Source organism: Pristiophorus japonicus, chromosome 1 (assembly GCF_044704955.1).
Source record: "Pristiophorus japonicus isolate sPriJap1 chromosome 1, sPriJap1.hap1, whole genome shotgun sequence".
Classification (NCBI taxonomy): domain Eukaryota; kingdom Metazoa; phylum Chordata; class Chondrichthyes; family Pristiophoridae; genus Pristiophorus; species Pristiophorus japonicus.
In genome coordinates, this window is record NC_091977.1 from 226,910,194 (window position 1) to 226,928,031 (window position 17,838).

General features: G+C 47.0%; 1 protein-coding gene across 1 annotated transcript in view; it reads right to left on the reverse strand.

Annotated features, from left to right (window-relative positions):
- The window catches only part of ptar1 (protein prenyltransferase alpha subunit repeat containing 1), a 32,918-nt gene extending 18,405 nt beyond the window's left edge, over positions 1-14,513 (reverse strand). The window contains exons 1-3 of the mRNA XM_070887347.1: positions 14,419-14,513; positions 13,473-13,642; positions 7,997-8,063 (exon numbers count right to left, since the gene is read on the reverse strand). Coding sequence (XP_070743448.1) covers positions 7,997-8,063; positions 13,473-13,642; positions 14,419-14,504 — 323 coding nt within the window. The 5' untranslated portion in view covers positions 14,505-14,513. The remainder of the gene's footprint in view (positions 1-7,996; positions 8,064-13,472; positions 13,643-14,418) is intronic.
- Between the last annotated feature and the right edge of the window lie 3,325 nt (positions 14,514-17,838).

Consider the following 17,838-nt stretch of genomic DNA (forward strand, 5'->3'; position numbering starts at 1 on the left):
ATTATAATCGCTCCACCATTTGCAGACGTGTCATCAGCTGCCTAGGTCCCAAGCTTTGGAATTCCCTCCCTAAACCTTTCTATCTCTCTCTCCTTTAAGACATTCCTTAAAATCTGCCTCTTTGACCAAGCTTTTGGTCACCTGTCCCAATATCTCATGTGGCTGGGTATCAAATTTGGTTTGATAACCAGTCCTGTGAAATACCTTGGGATGTTTTACTACATTAAAGGTGCTATATAAATGCAAGTTGCTATTGTAGTAATCAGTGACAGCAGCGTAGAGAAAAAAAAACACACGGATGACAAAGTGTCACAATCAAGGATTAATGTCGTATTTCCCATTCTACTCTTTCCTCCTCCCCACGTACCATCATCACTGTCAGTCTTCCATTTAATGCATTTAAGTTAAGGTTGACCGGACCACTGAGTTCCCTCTAGTCTGAAAGCGCTTGGGGGAAAAAAATACATTCATAGCCATCAACATCTAGTTCTGCACCATCTACTCATTAACACTGAAAGAAATGCAACATGCTGTTATTCTTGGTCTATACTGAAGGGTATATAAGCTCCCTAGGGAACTCCCCTGCCAAACAACCTTATCCTTGCCATCTGTTGCCATCCTTTTCACCCCCAATCTCCCGCCACCCTTCCAGTTTAAGCTTCCCCGGATCTTAACTAGCCCTAATAGGGGGTGCATTTCTTACCCTAAAACCCAAATCCCACAAATTTGGGCCTACCTCAGGCGCGAGCCTTCCCTCCGAGCCTCCACCCATCGGCGACGACCAGACCACCCTCCAACTGAGCCTCTTCCCCTCCTGCGGCGACTGGACTTCTTCAGCAGCGTTCGGACCTCTTCTCCCCCACACTTACCTCACGCTCCTGTCTGGACGTGGCTGACTCAGCTGCTCCACATGATGCCCGACGACGCCCGGTGAGCCTCTGGCCACAAGTTTGGGCCTACCTCACGCTCCCCACTGGACGTGGCCGATTTAAGCTGCTCCACCAGCAGCGATCGGGGCCTCCTCCCCTCCAGTGGCGGCTGGGCCTCTCCTCCAACGGCGACGAACTGGTCTTTTCTCCTCCACCACGTGGTGAGCACAATGGCTGTGACCACCCTGACCTCCTTCCACTCTGAACACCACCCCAAAAATTGGACCACAATGCCTGCCCCCAGTCAAACCTCGGATCACCTAGCATCTCATCGAAGGGCGCTACTCAGCGCCGAGCTTACGGCCCGCATCTCGCTGTAGGCAACTAGGCTCACACAGCAGTGCCTGGTCTCCAGTCGTCTTGGATCCCCTTGCCATTGGGCCAAGACCTTGCTCAGCTAAGCCGGTGCGGTAGCCGGTGCACAATGGCCATCCCACATTAAAAGAACTCACGCATAGGCACCTTCCACTCATGTAACATGAAGTTCGGGACCTGGAATGTCAGAACTCTCACGGACATCTCCAACAGTGACAGGCCGAAACGCCGCACCGCCATAGTTGCCCAGGAACTTAGACGCTTTGATATCGACATCGCCGCCCTAAGCGAGACCCGGCAGGCAGGGGAAGGCCAGCTCAAGGAACAAGATGGAGGTTACACCTTCTTCTGGAAAGGGAAACCAGAGGAAGAACGCCGCCTCCACGGAGTCGGTTTCGCTATCAAAAACAAGCTGGTCGACCGCCTCAGAGACTCCCCTGTGGGATTAACGAACGTCTTATGATTCTCTGACTCACCCTATCCCGGAATCAATGCGCCAGTCATCAGTGCGTACACCCCAACACTCGATGCAACGGATGAGACCAAAGAGGGTTTTTACTCCAGCCTTGAAAAATCCCTGACCTGCGTCATTGCAGACGAAAAACTGATCCTCCTCGGTGACTTCAACGCCAGGGTCGGCAAGGATATAGCCCTCTGGGGAGGCGTGATCAGCAGAGAAGGGGTAGGGAAAACCAACTCCAGCGGTACCTGCTCCTGACAAAATGTCTAGAACACGACCTTGCCATTACCAACACTTTGTTCCGCCAGAGGGACAAATACAAGGCATCGTGGCAACACCCTCGCTCCAAACACTGGCACCTGCTCGACTAAGTCATCGTCCGAGCCAGGGATTGCAAAGATGTGCGCATCACCCGCGCCATGACAGGAGCTGACGACTGTTGGAACGGATTAGGCAGTGATCCATCCATCATTATCAACATAACCCCAAAGCGGCGACGGCAGTAGAAGCAGTGCCGCAAAAATGTCAATGCCGGGGCACTCAAAGACGCAACTTAGAGAGCCCTATACAGTCAGTGCCTCACTGTTAACCTGGCGTGCCTTGATGACCCCGAGACGCAGAATGCCCACAGTGCTTGGTCCTCCTGGCCTCTATTACCAGTGCCTGCAAAGAGACGGTTGGTCACTCAACCAGGAAACACTAGGACTGGTTTGATGAGAATGACCAGGAGAGCCAAGAGCTAATAGATCACAAGCACAGGGCATTTCTGAGCCTAAAACAACCCAACTCGGGAGCAGCAAAGCAGCATTACAGGCGGCTTAAGGCCGAGGTCCAACAAAAAAACCTGCGACCTAAACAACAGGTGGTGGATGGAGAAAGCATAGGAGATTCAGAAGCTGGCAGGCAGCCATGATGTGCGAGGATTTTTCACCGCAGTCAAGGCCACCTACGGGCCAAACACCCAAGGCCCCACCCCACTGCTGGCCAAGAACGGGGAGACACACATCAACGACACCGAGGCAGTCAGGGCCCGCTGGAAGGAGCACTTCGAAGATCTTCCAGAAGTACTAGGGGACCGAGAGTCTAGCGAGAAGGAGTAACTGAAGGATATCCTTATTAGGCGGGAAATTTTGTTGGGGAAATTGATGGGATTGAAGGCCAATAAATCCCCTGGGCCTGATAGTCTGTATCCCAGAGTACTTAAGGAAGAGGCCATAGAAATAGTGGATGCATTGGCAATCATTTTCTAACAGTCTATAGACTCTGGATCAGTTCCTATGGAGTCAGAGGAAATGTATTAGCATGGATCGAGAATTGGCTGGCTAACAGAAAGCAGAGAATCGGGATAAATGGGTCCTGTTCGGGTTGGAAATCGGTGGTTAGCGGTGTGCCACAGGGATCGGTGCTGGGACCACAACTGTTTACAATATACATAGATGACCTGGAAGAGGGGACAGAGTGTAGTGTAACAAAATTTGCAGATGACACAAAGATTAGTGGCAAAGCGGGTTGTGTAGGGGACACAGAGAGGCTGCAAAGAGATTTAGATAGGTTAAATGAATGGGCTAAGGTTTGGCAGATGGAATACAATGTTGGAAAGTGTGAGGTCATCCACCTTGGAAAAAAAAAAACACAGTAAAAAAGGGAATATTATTTGAATGGGGAGATATTACAACATGCTGCTGTACAGAGGGACATGGGGTTCCTTGTGCATGAATGCCAAAAAGTTAGTTTGCAGGTGCAGCAGGTAATCAGGAAGGCGAATGGAATGTTGGCCTGCATTGCGAGAGGGATGGAGTACAAAAGCAGGGAGGTCCTGCTGCAACTGCACAGGGTATTGTTGAGGCCGTACCTGGAGTACCGCGTACAGTTTTGGTCACCTTACTTAAGGATATACTAGCTTTGGAGGGGGTACAGAGACGATTCACTAGCCTGATTCCAGAGGTGAGGGGGTTACCTTATGATGATATATTGAGTAGACTGGCTCTTTACTCGGAGTTCAAAAGGATGAGGGGTGATCTTATAGAAACATTTAAAATAATGAAAGGGATAGGACAAGATAGAGGTTGTTTCCACTGGTCGGGGAGACTAGAACTAGGGGGCACAGCCTCAAAATATGGGGGAGCCAATTTAAAACCAAGTTGAGAAGGAATTTCTTCTCCCAGAGGGTTGTGAATCTCTGGAATTCTCTGCCCAGTGAAGCAGTTGAGGCTAGCTCATTGAATGTATTCAAGTCACAGATGGATAGATTTTTAACCAATAAGGGAATTAAGGGTTTATGGGGAGCAGGCGGGTAAGTGGAGCTGAGTCCACGGCCAGATCAGCCATGATCTTGTTGAATGGCGGAGCAGGCATGAGGGGCTAGATGGCCTGTTCCTGTTCCTAATTCTTATGTTATGACTGGAGGGTAGCTAATGTAACACCATTTTTAAAAAAAGGAGCGAGAGAGAAAACGGGTAATTATAGACCGGTTAGCCTGACATCGGTAGTGGGGAAAACGTTGGAATCAATTATTAAAGATGAAATAGCAGCGCATTTGGAAAGCAGTGACAGGATCGGTCCAAGTCAGCATGGATTTATGAAAGGGAAATCATGCTTGACAAATCTTCTGAAATTTTGAGAGGATGTATCTAGTAGAGTGGACAAGGGAGAACCAGTGGATGTGGTGTATTTGGACTTTCAAAAGGCTTTTGACAAGGTCCCACACAAGAGATTAGTGTGCAAAATTAAAGCACATGGTATTGGGGGTAATGTACTGACGTGGATAGAGAACTGGTTGGCAGACAGGAAGCAGAGAGTCGGGATAAACGGGTCCTTTTCAGAATGGCAGGCAGTGACTAGTGGGGTGCCAAAAGGCTCGGTGTTGGAACCCCAGCTCTTTACAATATACATTAATGATTTAGATGAAGGAATTGAGTGTAATATCTCCAAGTTTGCAGATGACACTAAACTGGGTGGCGGTGAGAGCTGTGAGGAGGACACAAAGAGGTTGCAGGGTGACTTGGATAGGTTAGTTGAATGGGCAAATACTTGGCAGATGCAGTATAATGTGGATAAAAGTGAGGTCATCCACTTTGGGGGCAAAAACACGAAGGCAAAATATTATCTGAATGGCGGCAGATTAGGAAAAGGGGAGGTGCAACGAGACCTGGGTGTCATGGTTCATCAGTCATTGAAAGTTGGCATGCAGGTACAGCAGGCGGTGAAGAAGGAAAATGGTATGTTGGCCTTCATAGCTAGGGGATTTGAGTATAGGGGCAGGGAGATCTTACTACAGTTGTACAGGGCCTTGGTAAGGCCACACCTGGAATATTGTGTTTAGTTTTGGTCTCCTAATCTGAGGAAGGACGTTCTTGCTATTGAGGGAGTGCAGCGAAGATTCACCAGACTGATTCCCGGGATGGCTGGACTGACATAACGAGAGACTGGATCAACTGGGCCTTTATACACTGGAGTTTAGAAGGATGAGAGGGGAGCTCATAGAAACATAAAAGATTCTGACGGGACTGGGAAGGTTAGATGCGGGAAGAATGTTCCCGATGTTGGGGAAGTCCAGAACCAGGGGACACAGTCTTAGGATAACGGGTAGGCCATTTAGGACCGAGATGAGGAGAAACTTCTTCACTCAGAGAGTTGTTAACCTGTGGAATTCCCTACCGTAGAGAGTTGTTGATGCCAGTTCATTAAATATATTCAAGAGGGAGTTATATATGGCCCTTATGGCTAAAGGGATCAAGGGGTGTTGAGAGAAAGCAGGAAAGGGGTACTGAGGGAATGATCAGCCATGATCTTATTGAATGGTGGTGCGGGATCGAAGGGCCAAATGGCCTACTCCTGCACCTATTTTCTATGTTTCTATCTCCTCATCGGAGGCTCTGCCTTTCACTCGAGTGTCCTCAACTCCATCCCGCAGCATGCTACCCGTCACTACCTCAGTAAAACCCCAGCCCTGCACGAGGTAGAAAAAGCCATAAGACAGCTTAAGAACAAGGCTACGGGAGCAGATGGAATCCCCGCTGAGGCACTAAAGTATGGCGGAGAGGCACTGTTGGCGCGAATGCATAACCTCATTTTCTCATCTGAAGGGAGGAGAGCATGCCGGGAGATCTCAGAGATGCAGTGATCATGATCATCTTTAAAAAAGGGGACAAGTCCGACTGCGGCAACTACAGACGAATCTCCCGGTTATAAGCCACTGGGAAAGTAGTCACCAGACTCCTCCTCAATCATCTTCTCCCTGTGGCTGAGGAGCTCCTCCCGGAGTCACAGTGCGGATTCTGTCCACTATGTGGGACGACGGACATGATCTTTACAGCGTGACAACTGCAAGAGAAATGCAGGGAACAGCAACAACCCTTGTACATGGCCACCTTTGACCTTACAAAAGTTCTTTGAAACTGTCAACCGCGAGGGTCTATGGAGTGTCCTCCTCCGTTTCGGCTGCCCCCAAATGTTCGTCACCATCCTTCGTCTGCTCCATGACGACATGCAGGCCGTGATCCTTACCAACGGATCTATTACAGACCCAATCCACGTCCAGACCGAGGTCAAATAGGGCTGCGTCATTGCTCCAATCCTCTTCTCAATCTTCCTCGCTGCCATGCTCCACCTCATACTCAACAAGGTCCCCGCTGGAGTGGAACTAAACTACAGAACCAGTGGGAACCTGTTCAACGTTTGCCATCTCCAGGCCAGATCCAAGACCACCCCAACCTCTGTCATCGAGCGACGGTACACGGACGACGCCTGTGTCTGCGCACATACAGAGGCTGAACTCCAAGTCATAGTCAATGTATTTACTGAGGCGTACGAAAGCATGGGCCTTACGCTAAACATCCGTAAGACAAAGGTCCTCCACCAACCTGTCCCCACCGCACAGCACTGACTCCCAGTCATCAAGATCCACGGCGCTGCCCTAGACAACATGAACTATTTCCCATACCTCGGGAGCCTCTTATCAACAAGGGCAGACATTGACGACGAGATTCAACACCGCCTCCAGTGCGGCCTTTGGCTGCCTGAGGAAAAGAGTGTTCGAAGATCAAGCCCTCAAATCTGCCACCAAGCTCATGGTCTACAGGGCTGTAGTAATACCCACCCTCCTGTATGGCTCAGAGACATGGACCATGTACAGTCGACATCTCAAATCGCTGGAGAAATACCAACGATGTCTCTGCAAGATCCTGCAAATCCCCTGGGAGGACAGACGCACCAACGTTAGTATCCTCGACCAGCATTGAAGCACTGACCACACTCAACCAGCTCCGCTGGGCAGGCTACATAGTTTGCATGCCTGACACAAGACTCCCAAAGCAAGTGCTCTACTCGGAACTCCTTCACGGCAAACGAGACAAAGGTGGGCAGAGGAAACGTTTCATGGACACCCTCAAAGCCTCCTCAATATAGTGCGGCATCCCCACCGACACCTGGGAGTCCCTGGCCAAAGACCGTCCTAAGTGGAGGAAGTGCATCCGGGAGGGCGCTGAGCACCTGGAGTCTCGTCACCGAGAGCATGCAGAAATCAAGCGCAGGCAGCGGCAAGAGTATGCGGCAAACCAGTCCCACCCACCCTTTCCCTCAATGACCGCCTGTCCCACCTGTGACAGGGACTGTGGTTCTCGTAGTGGACTGTTCAGTCACCCAAGAACTCATTTTGAGAGTGGAAGCAAGACTGCCTCGATTCCGAGGGACTGCCTATGATGATGTTGATGATACAGAAGGGTCAGTTGAATTCAGTGTCAGTGGGTAGCACTCGTGCCATAGAGTCAGAAGGTTGTGGGTTCGAGCTCCACTCGAGAGACTGAGCATAATCTAGGCTGACAGTCCCAGTGCAGTACTAAGGGATGGCTACACTGTCGGAGGTGCCGTCTTTCGGATGGCACTTTAAATCATCTCAGGTGGCATTATTTCAAAGAAAAGCAGGGGAGTTCTCCCCAGTGTCCTGGGTCAATATTTATCTCTCAACCAATCTTTTTAAAAAAAAATTATCTGGTCATTTCCTTATTGCTGTTTGTGGGAGCTTGCTGTGCGCATATTGGCTGTCGTGTTTCTTCCATTACAACAGTGACTACACTTCAAAAGTACTTCATTGGCTGTAAAGTGCTTTGGGATGTCCTGAAGTCGTGAAAGGCGTTATATAAATGCAAGTTCTTTCTCCTCCTCCCCCCACCCCTTTAAGTTTAGAAAGTAATTGCAGCTACAAGAGAAAAACACATTAATTAGTCAAAGCCCAAGGTTGAGTCAGGTTTAGGCCCCGAGCCAGCCAGATATTGACATTTGCCGACTGACATACCTGACATTCCAGGCGGTTGTGAAGTCTGGATTTAGCAGCAGTAGAGTACAAGTGAGATCAGTCAGTGCTGAAGGGGAGGGAGAGACGGGGGACAAAAGCAAAATGTATAAGTCGTCTTATTTAACAGGCATAACATAACATTTAACAAAAATAAACTTTGCTTCCACAAATCAAACATGGATTATTAAATCCATAGGAATTGCTTACACTAGCACAGCAAGCTGCAAATACTCCTGTTAAATGTCTAACAAATTATCGACAAGAATATAGGGACTGTAAAATGTTATATTTGGAAAAAAAAAGTCATGTGTACAATAATAGAATTTAGGACTGCTACAGCACACAAGAATACATTTACATTGCTATACAGATTAGCAATTGAAATGGTGACTATAGTGCAAGATGATTCTCTCTAGAGATAAATATAGGATTACAGGGCCAATCACTGCAAAGCAGCAATCAAGAAAGCAGATAGAATGCTGAACTATATAGCTAAAATGGCAGACTTGACTTGATGCTCTCCTGGCTGGCCTCCCACCCTGCGTGAACTTCAGCTCATCCAAAACTCTGTTGCCCATATCCTAATTCGCACCAAATCCCGTTCACCCACCACCCCCATGTTCGTTGACTTACATTAGCTCTCGGTCTGGCAACACCGATTTTAAAATTCTCATCCTCGTGTTCACATTCCCCCTTGCCCCTCTTTATCTCTGTAACCTTCTCCAGTCCTACAACCCTCCGGAGATCTTTGCGCTCCTCCAATTCTGGCCCCTTGCGTGTTCCCAATTTCCTTCGCCCCACCATTGGTGGCCGTGCCTTCAGCTGTCTAGGCCCCAAGCTCTGGAATTCCCTCCCTAAACCTCTCTTTGCTCCTTTAAGATGCTCGTTAAAACCTACCTCTTTGACCAAGCTTTTTGGTCACCTACCCTAATGTCTTGTTACATGGCTTAGTGTCAGCACCTTGGGATGTTTTACTGCATTAAAAAGGCACTATATAAATTTGTTGTTGTAGTAGTAGGGTCCAAGTCAAAGGACATCTTGCTTAATCTTTATGGCAAAGATAAAAAAAAACTGCAGATGCTGGAAATCAAAAAAACCTGAAGAGATTCTGTGTTTGATTTAAACTATACAATACTCTGATCAGACCAGAACCATGCTCAGTTCACTAAGGAATTCAAACCAAAGAGTTCAGAAAAAAAAAATTACAAAACTGGTTCCTAACATCAAAGGAAAGATTGAAGGAACTTGGGCTTTCTTGCCTTAAGATGAGGTGACCTTAAGATAGTAAAAATAAAAATATCTGACAAAGGATCATTGACCCAAAACGTTATCTCTGCTTTCTCTCCACAGATGCTGCCTGACCTGCTGAGATTTCCAGCATTTTCTACGCTTATTCCAGCATCCACAGTATTTTGCTTTTGTGATAATAAAAATATTGGGAAAGGTAAATCTAGAACGCTGCTTCAAATTAAACTGTGTGTCAGTAGGACAGTGGACAGTGAAAGTAAATTTAGAGCCGATGCCAGGAAGGGCTTCTATTTAATAAACAGGTAAGGAAATCTGTTGTTCTTACCTGGTCTGGCCTGTGACTCCAGACACACAGCAATGTGATTGACTCTTAATTGCCTCGGAAATATTCTAGCAAGCTACTCAGTTGTATCAAACTGCTATGACAAAGTGTAACTCCTTAACAGCACTGTGGAATAACCTTCACCACACAGGCTGCATGGGGTTCAAGAAGATGGCTTATTCACCACCTTCTAAAGGGCAATTGGTCATGGACATAAATGCCGTCTTCACCAGCAACGACCACATACCGTGAATGCAAGTTTTTAAAAATTCATTTATATAGTGCCTTTCACAACCCGAGTACCTCCCAAGGAGCAGAAGTACTTTTGAAGTGTCGTCACTATTGTAGTGTAGGAAACATGGCAGCCAATTTGCACACAGCAAGCTCCCACAAATAGCAATGAGGGAATGACCAGATAAAAAAAAAATTTTGAAGTTGGTTGAATAATAAATGTTGGCTGAGGATACCGGGGAGAACTCCCGTTCTTCGAAATAGTGCCATGGGATCGTTTACATCCACCCGAGGGGGCCTCGGTTTAACGTCTTATCTGCAAGACGGCACCTCCGACAGTGCAGCACTCCTTCAGTACTGCACTGGGAGTGTCAGCCTGAATTATGTGCTCAAATCTCTGGAGTGGGACTTGAACCCACGAACTTCTGACTTAGAAGTAAAAGTGCTTCCGACTGAGCCAGAATTGACAACTTACAGCAGAAGAAACAAGTAGAGTGCGCGACAGGAACAGAAACAGGTACAGTAAATAGCGGGTGGAGGTTTAAAAAAACAATGGACAAGGGGACTCGACCTCAATATGCAGTCTTGAAAAGTGCTCGTCCCTCAACAACAACAACAACTTGTATTTATATAGCACCTTTAATGTAGTAAAACGTCCCAAGGCACTTCACAGGAGTGTTATAAGAAAAATCATTTGACATCGAGCCACACAAGAAGAAATTACGGCAGATGATCAAAAGCTTGGTCAAAGAAGTAGGTTTTAAGGAGCGTCTTAAAGGAGGAAAGAGAGGTGGAGAGGTTTAGGGAGGGAGTTCCAGAGCTTAGGGCGTAGGCAGCTGAAGGCACGGCCACGATGAGCAGTTATAATCAGGGATGCTCAAGAGGGCAGAATTTGTGGAGCGCAGACATCTCGGGGGGGGGGGGGGGGGGGGTTGTGAGGCTGAAGGAGATTAGAGATAGGGAGGGGTGAGGCCATGGAAGGATTTGTAAACAAGGATTGAAAATTTTGAAATCGAGGCTTTGCTTAACCGGGAGCCAGTGTAGGTCAGTGAGCACAGGGGCAATGGGTGAGCGGGACGTGGTGCGAGTTAGGACATGGGCTGCCGAGTTTTGGATTACCTCAAGTTTACGTAGGGTAGAATGTGGGAGTGCATTGGAGTAGTCAAGTCTAGAGGTAATAAAGGCATGGATGATGGTTTCAGCAGCAAATGAGCTGAGGCAGGGCGGAGACGGGCAATGTTATGGAGGCGGAAATAGGCTGTTTTAGTTATGCTGTGGATTTGTGGCCGGAAGCTCATTTCAGGGTCAAATATGACACCACACAGTTTGGTTCAGCCTCAGACAGATGTTAGGGAGAGGGATGGAGTTAATGGCTAGGGAATGCAGTTTATGGCAGGGACCAAAGACAAACGGTCTTCCCAATATTTAATTGGAGCAAATTTCTACTCATCCAGTACTGGATGTTGGACAAGCAGTCTGACAATTTAGAGACCATGGAGGGGTCGAGAGAAGTGGTGGAGGTAGGGCTGGGTGGAGTCAGCGTACATGTCGAAACTGACTCCATGTTTTCGGATGGTATCGCCAAGGGGCAGCATATAGATGAGAAATAGGAGGGTGACAAGGATAGATCCTTGGGGGACACCAGAGGTAATGATGCAGAAGTGGGAAGAGAAGCCATTGCAGGTGATATTATGGCTACGATTAGATAAATAAGAATGGAACCAGGCAAGTGCAGTCCCACCCAACTGTCAAGTGGTCACTTCAAAAGAAAGAAGCACTCAATCAAAACTACAATTTGGATAAAACTATAAGATCTAAGGTTTAGCTAGAACAAATTTAACTTGTTTTAAACAGTTTCCTGATGATGTTGGATAAGTCATAGATGCTGGAGAACAAAATTAAAACAATATTGACTGCAGATTGAGTGGCTGGCAATTTCATGAACAGTTATTTCTTTTACAAACAAAAAAAAGGTCATCCTGTTCAATTCTAGAAAGCATTCTGTAAAATAGTTGCTCATCACTCTACAGAACATTTTTTTTAAATCACTTAGCATTGTACTTCTAATCAGACTACAATATCAGATCCTCCACTTAATTAACCCATTCACTTAAAAACAGGAGGAGAACGTAAACTGCATATGCCAATTTTGCATGCATATATATTAACTTGAAAATGACTTAAAATACAATCAGCAGCAATAGTGACTGGCTACTAGGGACAGGGGCTACCTATAAACACAGACAGGTTTTGTTTATTCATTCATAGGATGTGGGTGCCGCTAGCAGGGCCAGCATTTATTGCCCATCCCTAACCGCCCTCGAGAAGGTGGTGGTGAGCCACCTTCTTGAACCGCTGCAGTCCGTGGTAAAGGTATTCCCCACAGTGCTGTTGGGAGTGGTATTTTGACCAGACAATGAAGGAACAGTGATTGTACAATTTCATCATTATATTTCCCCAGGTCTGAACACCTACCCATTCAAAAATGATATATGTGCTGATTAATCATGAATCCTGCCACTAGTGTTAAAATGTTAGCAGCTAAAATTCAAAGGGGAACTTGGCCAATTTTGGAAAAGAACAAAAATTCAAGCTCTTTCAAAGACTTGCTTACTGGATTAAATTTTTTTTTTAATTAAAGAGCAAACTTTTCTAAAAGACATGTCATGTTTGACCAATCTTACAGATTTATTCCTGGAAATAATAGATATGATAAAATGAAAGAGTGGATGTGCTTTTATATAGTTTAACCAGAAAGCAGTTGCTGATATAACACGAGGGATTTATTGCTAACACATGGAATCAAGGCGAGTGTGACCATGTAGAGAGAGAGAGAGAGAGAGAGAGAGAGAGAGAGAGAGAGAGAGAGAGAGAGAGAGCGAGAGAGAAAGAGAGAGCACGCAAGCGAGCGCAAGGTTTGATGATGGGCAGATGGGATTCAAGGGAATGTGAGCATGTGGAGGGAGAGTAAGGTTTGATGATGAGCTAATGGAGTTCAATGTAGAGTTAAGTGAAATAATACATTTCAGAAATAACAGGGGAAAGGAAATACACCAGGTTTACCCGCACCTCGGAAACAGCCTTAAATAAAACTTCATCTTCTCATGTCTAGAAAGCACAATCCAGACTAAATAGGCCAAAGGGAGGGTGGCATCTCAACATACAGCTAGTTATTTCTGGGTAGTCAGTTACATATCTACACATCGCTATATCCCCACTAAGCTGTGCTCACTGACCTGCACTGGATTTTAAAATGCTCATCCTGGTTTTCAAAACCCTCCCCATGGCCTCACCCCTCCCTATCTCTGGAACCTCCTCAGCCCTCCAGGATATCTGCACTCCTCCAATTCTGGCCTCTTGAGCATCCAATTTTAATCACTCCACCACTGGCAGCTGTAGGCCCCAAGCTCTAGAATTCCATCGCTAAACCTCTCTACCCTCCTTTAAACTCCTCTGCTTGACCAAGCCAAGTCATCTGTTCTAATATCTCATGTGGCTTGGTGTCAAATTTTGTTTGATAACGCTCCTATGAAGCGTCTCAGGACATTTTACTACGTTAAAGGCACTATATAAATGCAAGTTGTTATCCTGCATGACCCAAAAATTGGACACTGTTCCTTAGGAACAAGTTTTATTCTCTAGATGAACAGTTAGTACAAAATATCTGCCACTTACCATCCCTGTCTAACCACAGCTTCCTTTGCCTGTAGAGAACAAGCTTGCTATGAACACAGGGCAAAAGTAGTTTAACACACCAGCTTTCTACACCAAGCTTGTTTTCCACCAGTACTATGGGACTCCGGTTGTACCTGGCTTCAACACATGGAATCAATCCAATTTCATCACTGCAAAAAGGAGGAGGGGAGAAAATAAAATCACCCCAAGTTCACAATGGAGGCAAAGCACAGATAAAACGGCTGCTTTTATAGGTAGACATTATTGGATTTATTCGTCAAATTGATCTTTTGGGAGTCCTGCAAATGTTTGTACCCATTGCGAACAAATATTGACAAATGCCAACACAAAAAAAAAATCCCCGAACAGAAACAACAGATGCAGAAAGAGAACCAGCAGTTACGGTTGCAACTATGCTTTTAATGTGAATTACAGGAATCCCACATTTAAAAAAAATAAAGACAGCAGGACATTTTAACAGGAGATACGACACTGGTACAACATGGAAGGGTCTTTCCCCCATTCAATGGCTTCACAAGTTTTTTAGAAAAACAAACTGCATTGTGCATAGACAAATCGCGTCTAAAATGAAGGCGTTTACAGCCAAGAAACCAGCAGATTGCAAAGCAGTTCAGTGGATTTTAAACGTTTGGTTGCAATGTTTTTGCATTATCTCTCTCTCTCTCTCTCTAAGTTCTTGATATTAAGCGGTTAGAGCCTTTCAATCAACCCCATCCTCAGCCCTCCTCCCCGGGCCTTGTTGGATGTTCCTCCCTCCCCCGGTTCTTTATCCTAACCTCAAAGTCTTCCTTTTCCCCACCCGCAGGAGAGCTTTAATCTGCTCCGCTATTGTCTTGTCCTTTCTTGCCGCGGTTTGGTCGCTGGCTCCGCCCGCAGGGTGCCCGATATGGGGCGCGGCACCGACCGGCCCGCCGCTGATACTTACATGTTGGGGTTCCTCCTGAAGGCGTTGGCAATGTCTTTGACAACCCTCTGAACCAAAACATCCACCTCCTCTTCCGATTCTGCCATCTTCCTCACTCAACTCGCCGACTGCAACACTTCCGGGGCAAGGCAAATGATATTTTTTTTAAAGAACACACACACCGAAGAGAAAAGTTAACACTATAAAATAAGCAAACACAACGAAAGGGCAGTAGGACAGCCCAGAGTTTATTGGTGGAACTCTCCACTCACCCAATTGCAACCCCTTCCTTGGGGAGTTCTGCAATTTTTTTTGGGGGGGAATGTACAAATTTTCAACGAAAAAATTCACTCCCCCCTCCCTCCCATTAAGACAACTTGACAATTTTGGGGGCCAGGACAAGACGAGTTGCTTAATTCACTGCTTACTGGAGTGCAAAACCCACAGCCCACAGATCTCACACAAGTGGAAATTTGGAAAGAGGAATAATTTAAAGTCTCTGACTTTTTATGTAATCCACCAAAATGGTACCACCAATTACAAATAAGGCATTGGTAAAAAAAAAATCCTTTGCATTTATATAGCAGTTTTCATGCCTGCAATTACATCCTAAAATGCTTTGCAGCCAATTAAGTACTTTAGGATTGCCAGCTCTGGTTCATCCTATTCCTGGAGCTCCGATCCATCCTATTCCTGGAGCTCCGATCACCCGCCACTTGGTTACTACACTTTGCCCATGTTACAGGACTTAAACCTCTTCTCGGGAGCCGGCGCCTCACAACTTGAGCCGCCTCGGTGAAATTCCCTCTGTGCCTTTCAGTTCTGCGCGGAGGGGTTTCCTGTACGGGCTGCTCCTGCACACTCTTAACCTTGCCATCCTCGTCTGCTGTCCGGACACGCCATGGTGCAACACCTTGCTATCCAGAGAAGGCGGGGGTCCCCGATGGAGTGCACTCTACGCGGGAGTCCTTCCACTATTTATCGGGGACTTGGCCTGGAGAGTGGTGCACGGAGCAGTCCCGTGCAACACCTTTTTAAATCGGTTCACGGGCTCACACTCCGCCTGCAATTTCTGTGGTCTGGAAGAGTCTGTGTTCCATGTTTTTATGGAGTGTGCGAGGTTGCAGCCCCTGTTCCATTATTTAAAGGGGCTGCTCCTCAATTTCTGGTTGCATTTCAGTCCCACACTCCTGATCTTTGGGCATCCTGTGCGGAGGGGAGCGGGTAGGTCCGAGGGCCTCCTCGTAGGACTGCTCCTGGGCACGGCCAAGGGTGCCATCAGCCAGTCCAGGCAGCAGGCGGTCGAGTGGGTCGTTCAGCCTGACTGCCTGCCTCTCTTCCTGGCTTACATCCGGGGCAGGGTGTTCCTGGAGATGGAGCACGCGGTGTCCACCGGTACGCTCGCGGCCTTCCGTGAGAGGTGGGCGCCGGAGGGACTGGAGTGCATCATCACCCCCGGCAACCAAATTTTAATTTGATTTTATATGTTTTAAAGTTTAATTTGTTTTAATTGCCGGTTTTAGTGTCCCCCACCTCTTTTATAAGGGGCACTTGTAAAATTTATGATTTTAATAGCCCCAAAAAAACCTCAAAAAAACCCACAAAAAAAGACAAAACAAAAAAAGGGCTATTGAAAAGTGTCTGGAGTGTCCCCCGGATCGGGGGGCACTTGATTTAATATTTATTATGGTTTACTCCAAAAAAGTTGCCAGCTCTGGTTCAACCTATTCCTGGAGCTCCGATCACCTTCCACTAGGTTACTACACTTTGCCTATGTTACAGGACTTAAACCTCCCTCGGGAGCCAGCGCCTCACAACTTGAGCCGCATCGGTGAAATTCTGTCCGTGCCTTTCAGTTCTGCACGGTGGGCTGCTCCTGCACACTCTCAACCTTGCCATCCTCGTCTGCTGTCCAGACACGCCATGGTGCAACACCTTGCCATCCGGAGAAGGCAGGGGTCCCCGATGGAGTGCACTCTTCGCGGGAGTCCTTCCACTATTTATCGGGGACTTGGCCTGGAGAGTGATGCACGGAGCAGTCCTGTGCAACAAATTTTAAAATCGGTTCACAGGCTCCCACACCGCCTGCAATTTCTGCGGTCTGGAAGAGTCCGTGTTCCATGTTTTTATAGAATGTGTGAGGTTTCAGCCCTGTTCCATTATTTAAAGGGGCTGCTCCTCAAATTCTGGTTGCATTTCAGTCCCACACTCCTGATCTTTTGGCACCCTGTGCGGAGGGGAGCGGGTAGGTCCAAGGACCTTCTCGTAGGACTGCTCCTGGGCACGACCAAGGATGCCAACAGCCGGTCCAGGCAGCGGGCGGTCGAGGTGATCGGTCAGCCCGACTGCCTGCCTCTCTTCCGTGCTTACATTCGAGCCAGGGTGTCCCTGGAGATGGAGCACGCGGTGTCCACCGGTACGCTCGCGGCCTTCCGTGAGAGGTGGGCGCCGGAGGGACTGGAGTGCATCATCATCCCCGGCAACCAAATTTTAATTTGATTTTATATGTTTTAAAGTTTAATTTGTTTTTTATTGCCAGTTTTAGTGTCACCCTCCCCTTTTATATGGGGCACGTGCATAACTTGTGGCTTTAGTGCCAAAAAACAAACAAAAACCTCCCCCAAAAAACACAAAAAACCCCACAAAAAAACAAAAAAAGGGCTCTAGTTTGAAAGTTTTGGAGTGTCCTCCCCTTTAATCAGGGGACACTTGATTTAATTGTTTGTTTTTGTTCACAACAAAAGAGTTGTTACAGGACTTAACTTGGTCTTTTCTGATTACCTGTAGGGGGCGAAACTGAGTTTCCCCAGTGTCACCACCACCACAACAACAACAACTTGCACTTATATAGTCCTTTTAACTTAGTAAAACATCCCAAGACACTTCACAGGAGTGTCACCAGACAAAATTTCACACCGCGCTACATAAGGAACTATTAGAACAGCTTGGTCAAAGAAGCAGGTATGAAGAACATAAGAACATAAGAATTAGGAACAGGAGTAGGCCATCTAGCCCCTCGAGCCTGCTCCCCCATTCAACAAGATCATGGCTGATCTGGCCGTGGACTCAGCTCCACTTACCCGCCCGCTCCCCATAACCCTTAATTCCCTTATTGGTTAAAAATCTATCTGTCTGTGATTTGAATACATTCAATGAGCTAGCCTCAACTGCTTCCCTGGGCAGAGAATTCCACAGATTCACAACCCTCTGGGAGAAGAAATTCCTTCTCAACTCAGTTTTAAATTGGCTCCCCCGTATTTTGAGGCTGTGCCCCCTAGTTCCAGTCTCCCCGACCAGTGGAAACAACCTCTCTGCCTCTATCTTGTCTATCCCTTTCATTATTTTAAATGTTTCTATAAGATCACCCCTCATCCTTCTGAACTCTAACAAGTAAAGACCCAGTCTACTCAATCTATCATCATAAGGTAACCCCCCTCATCT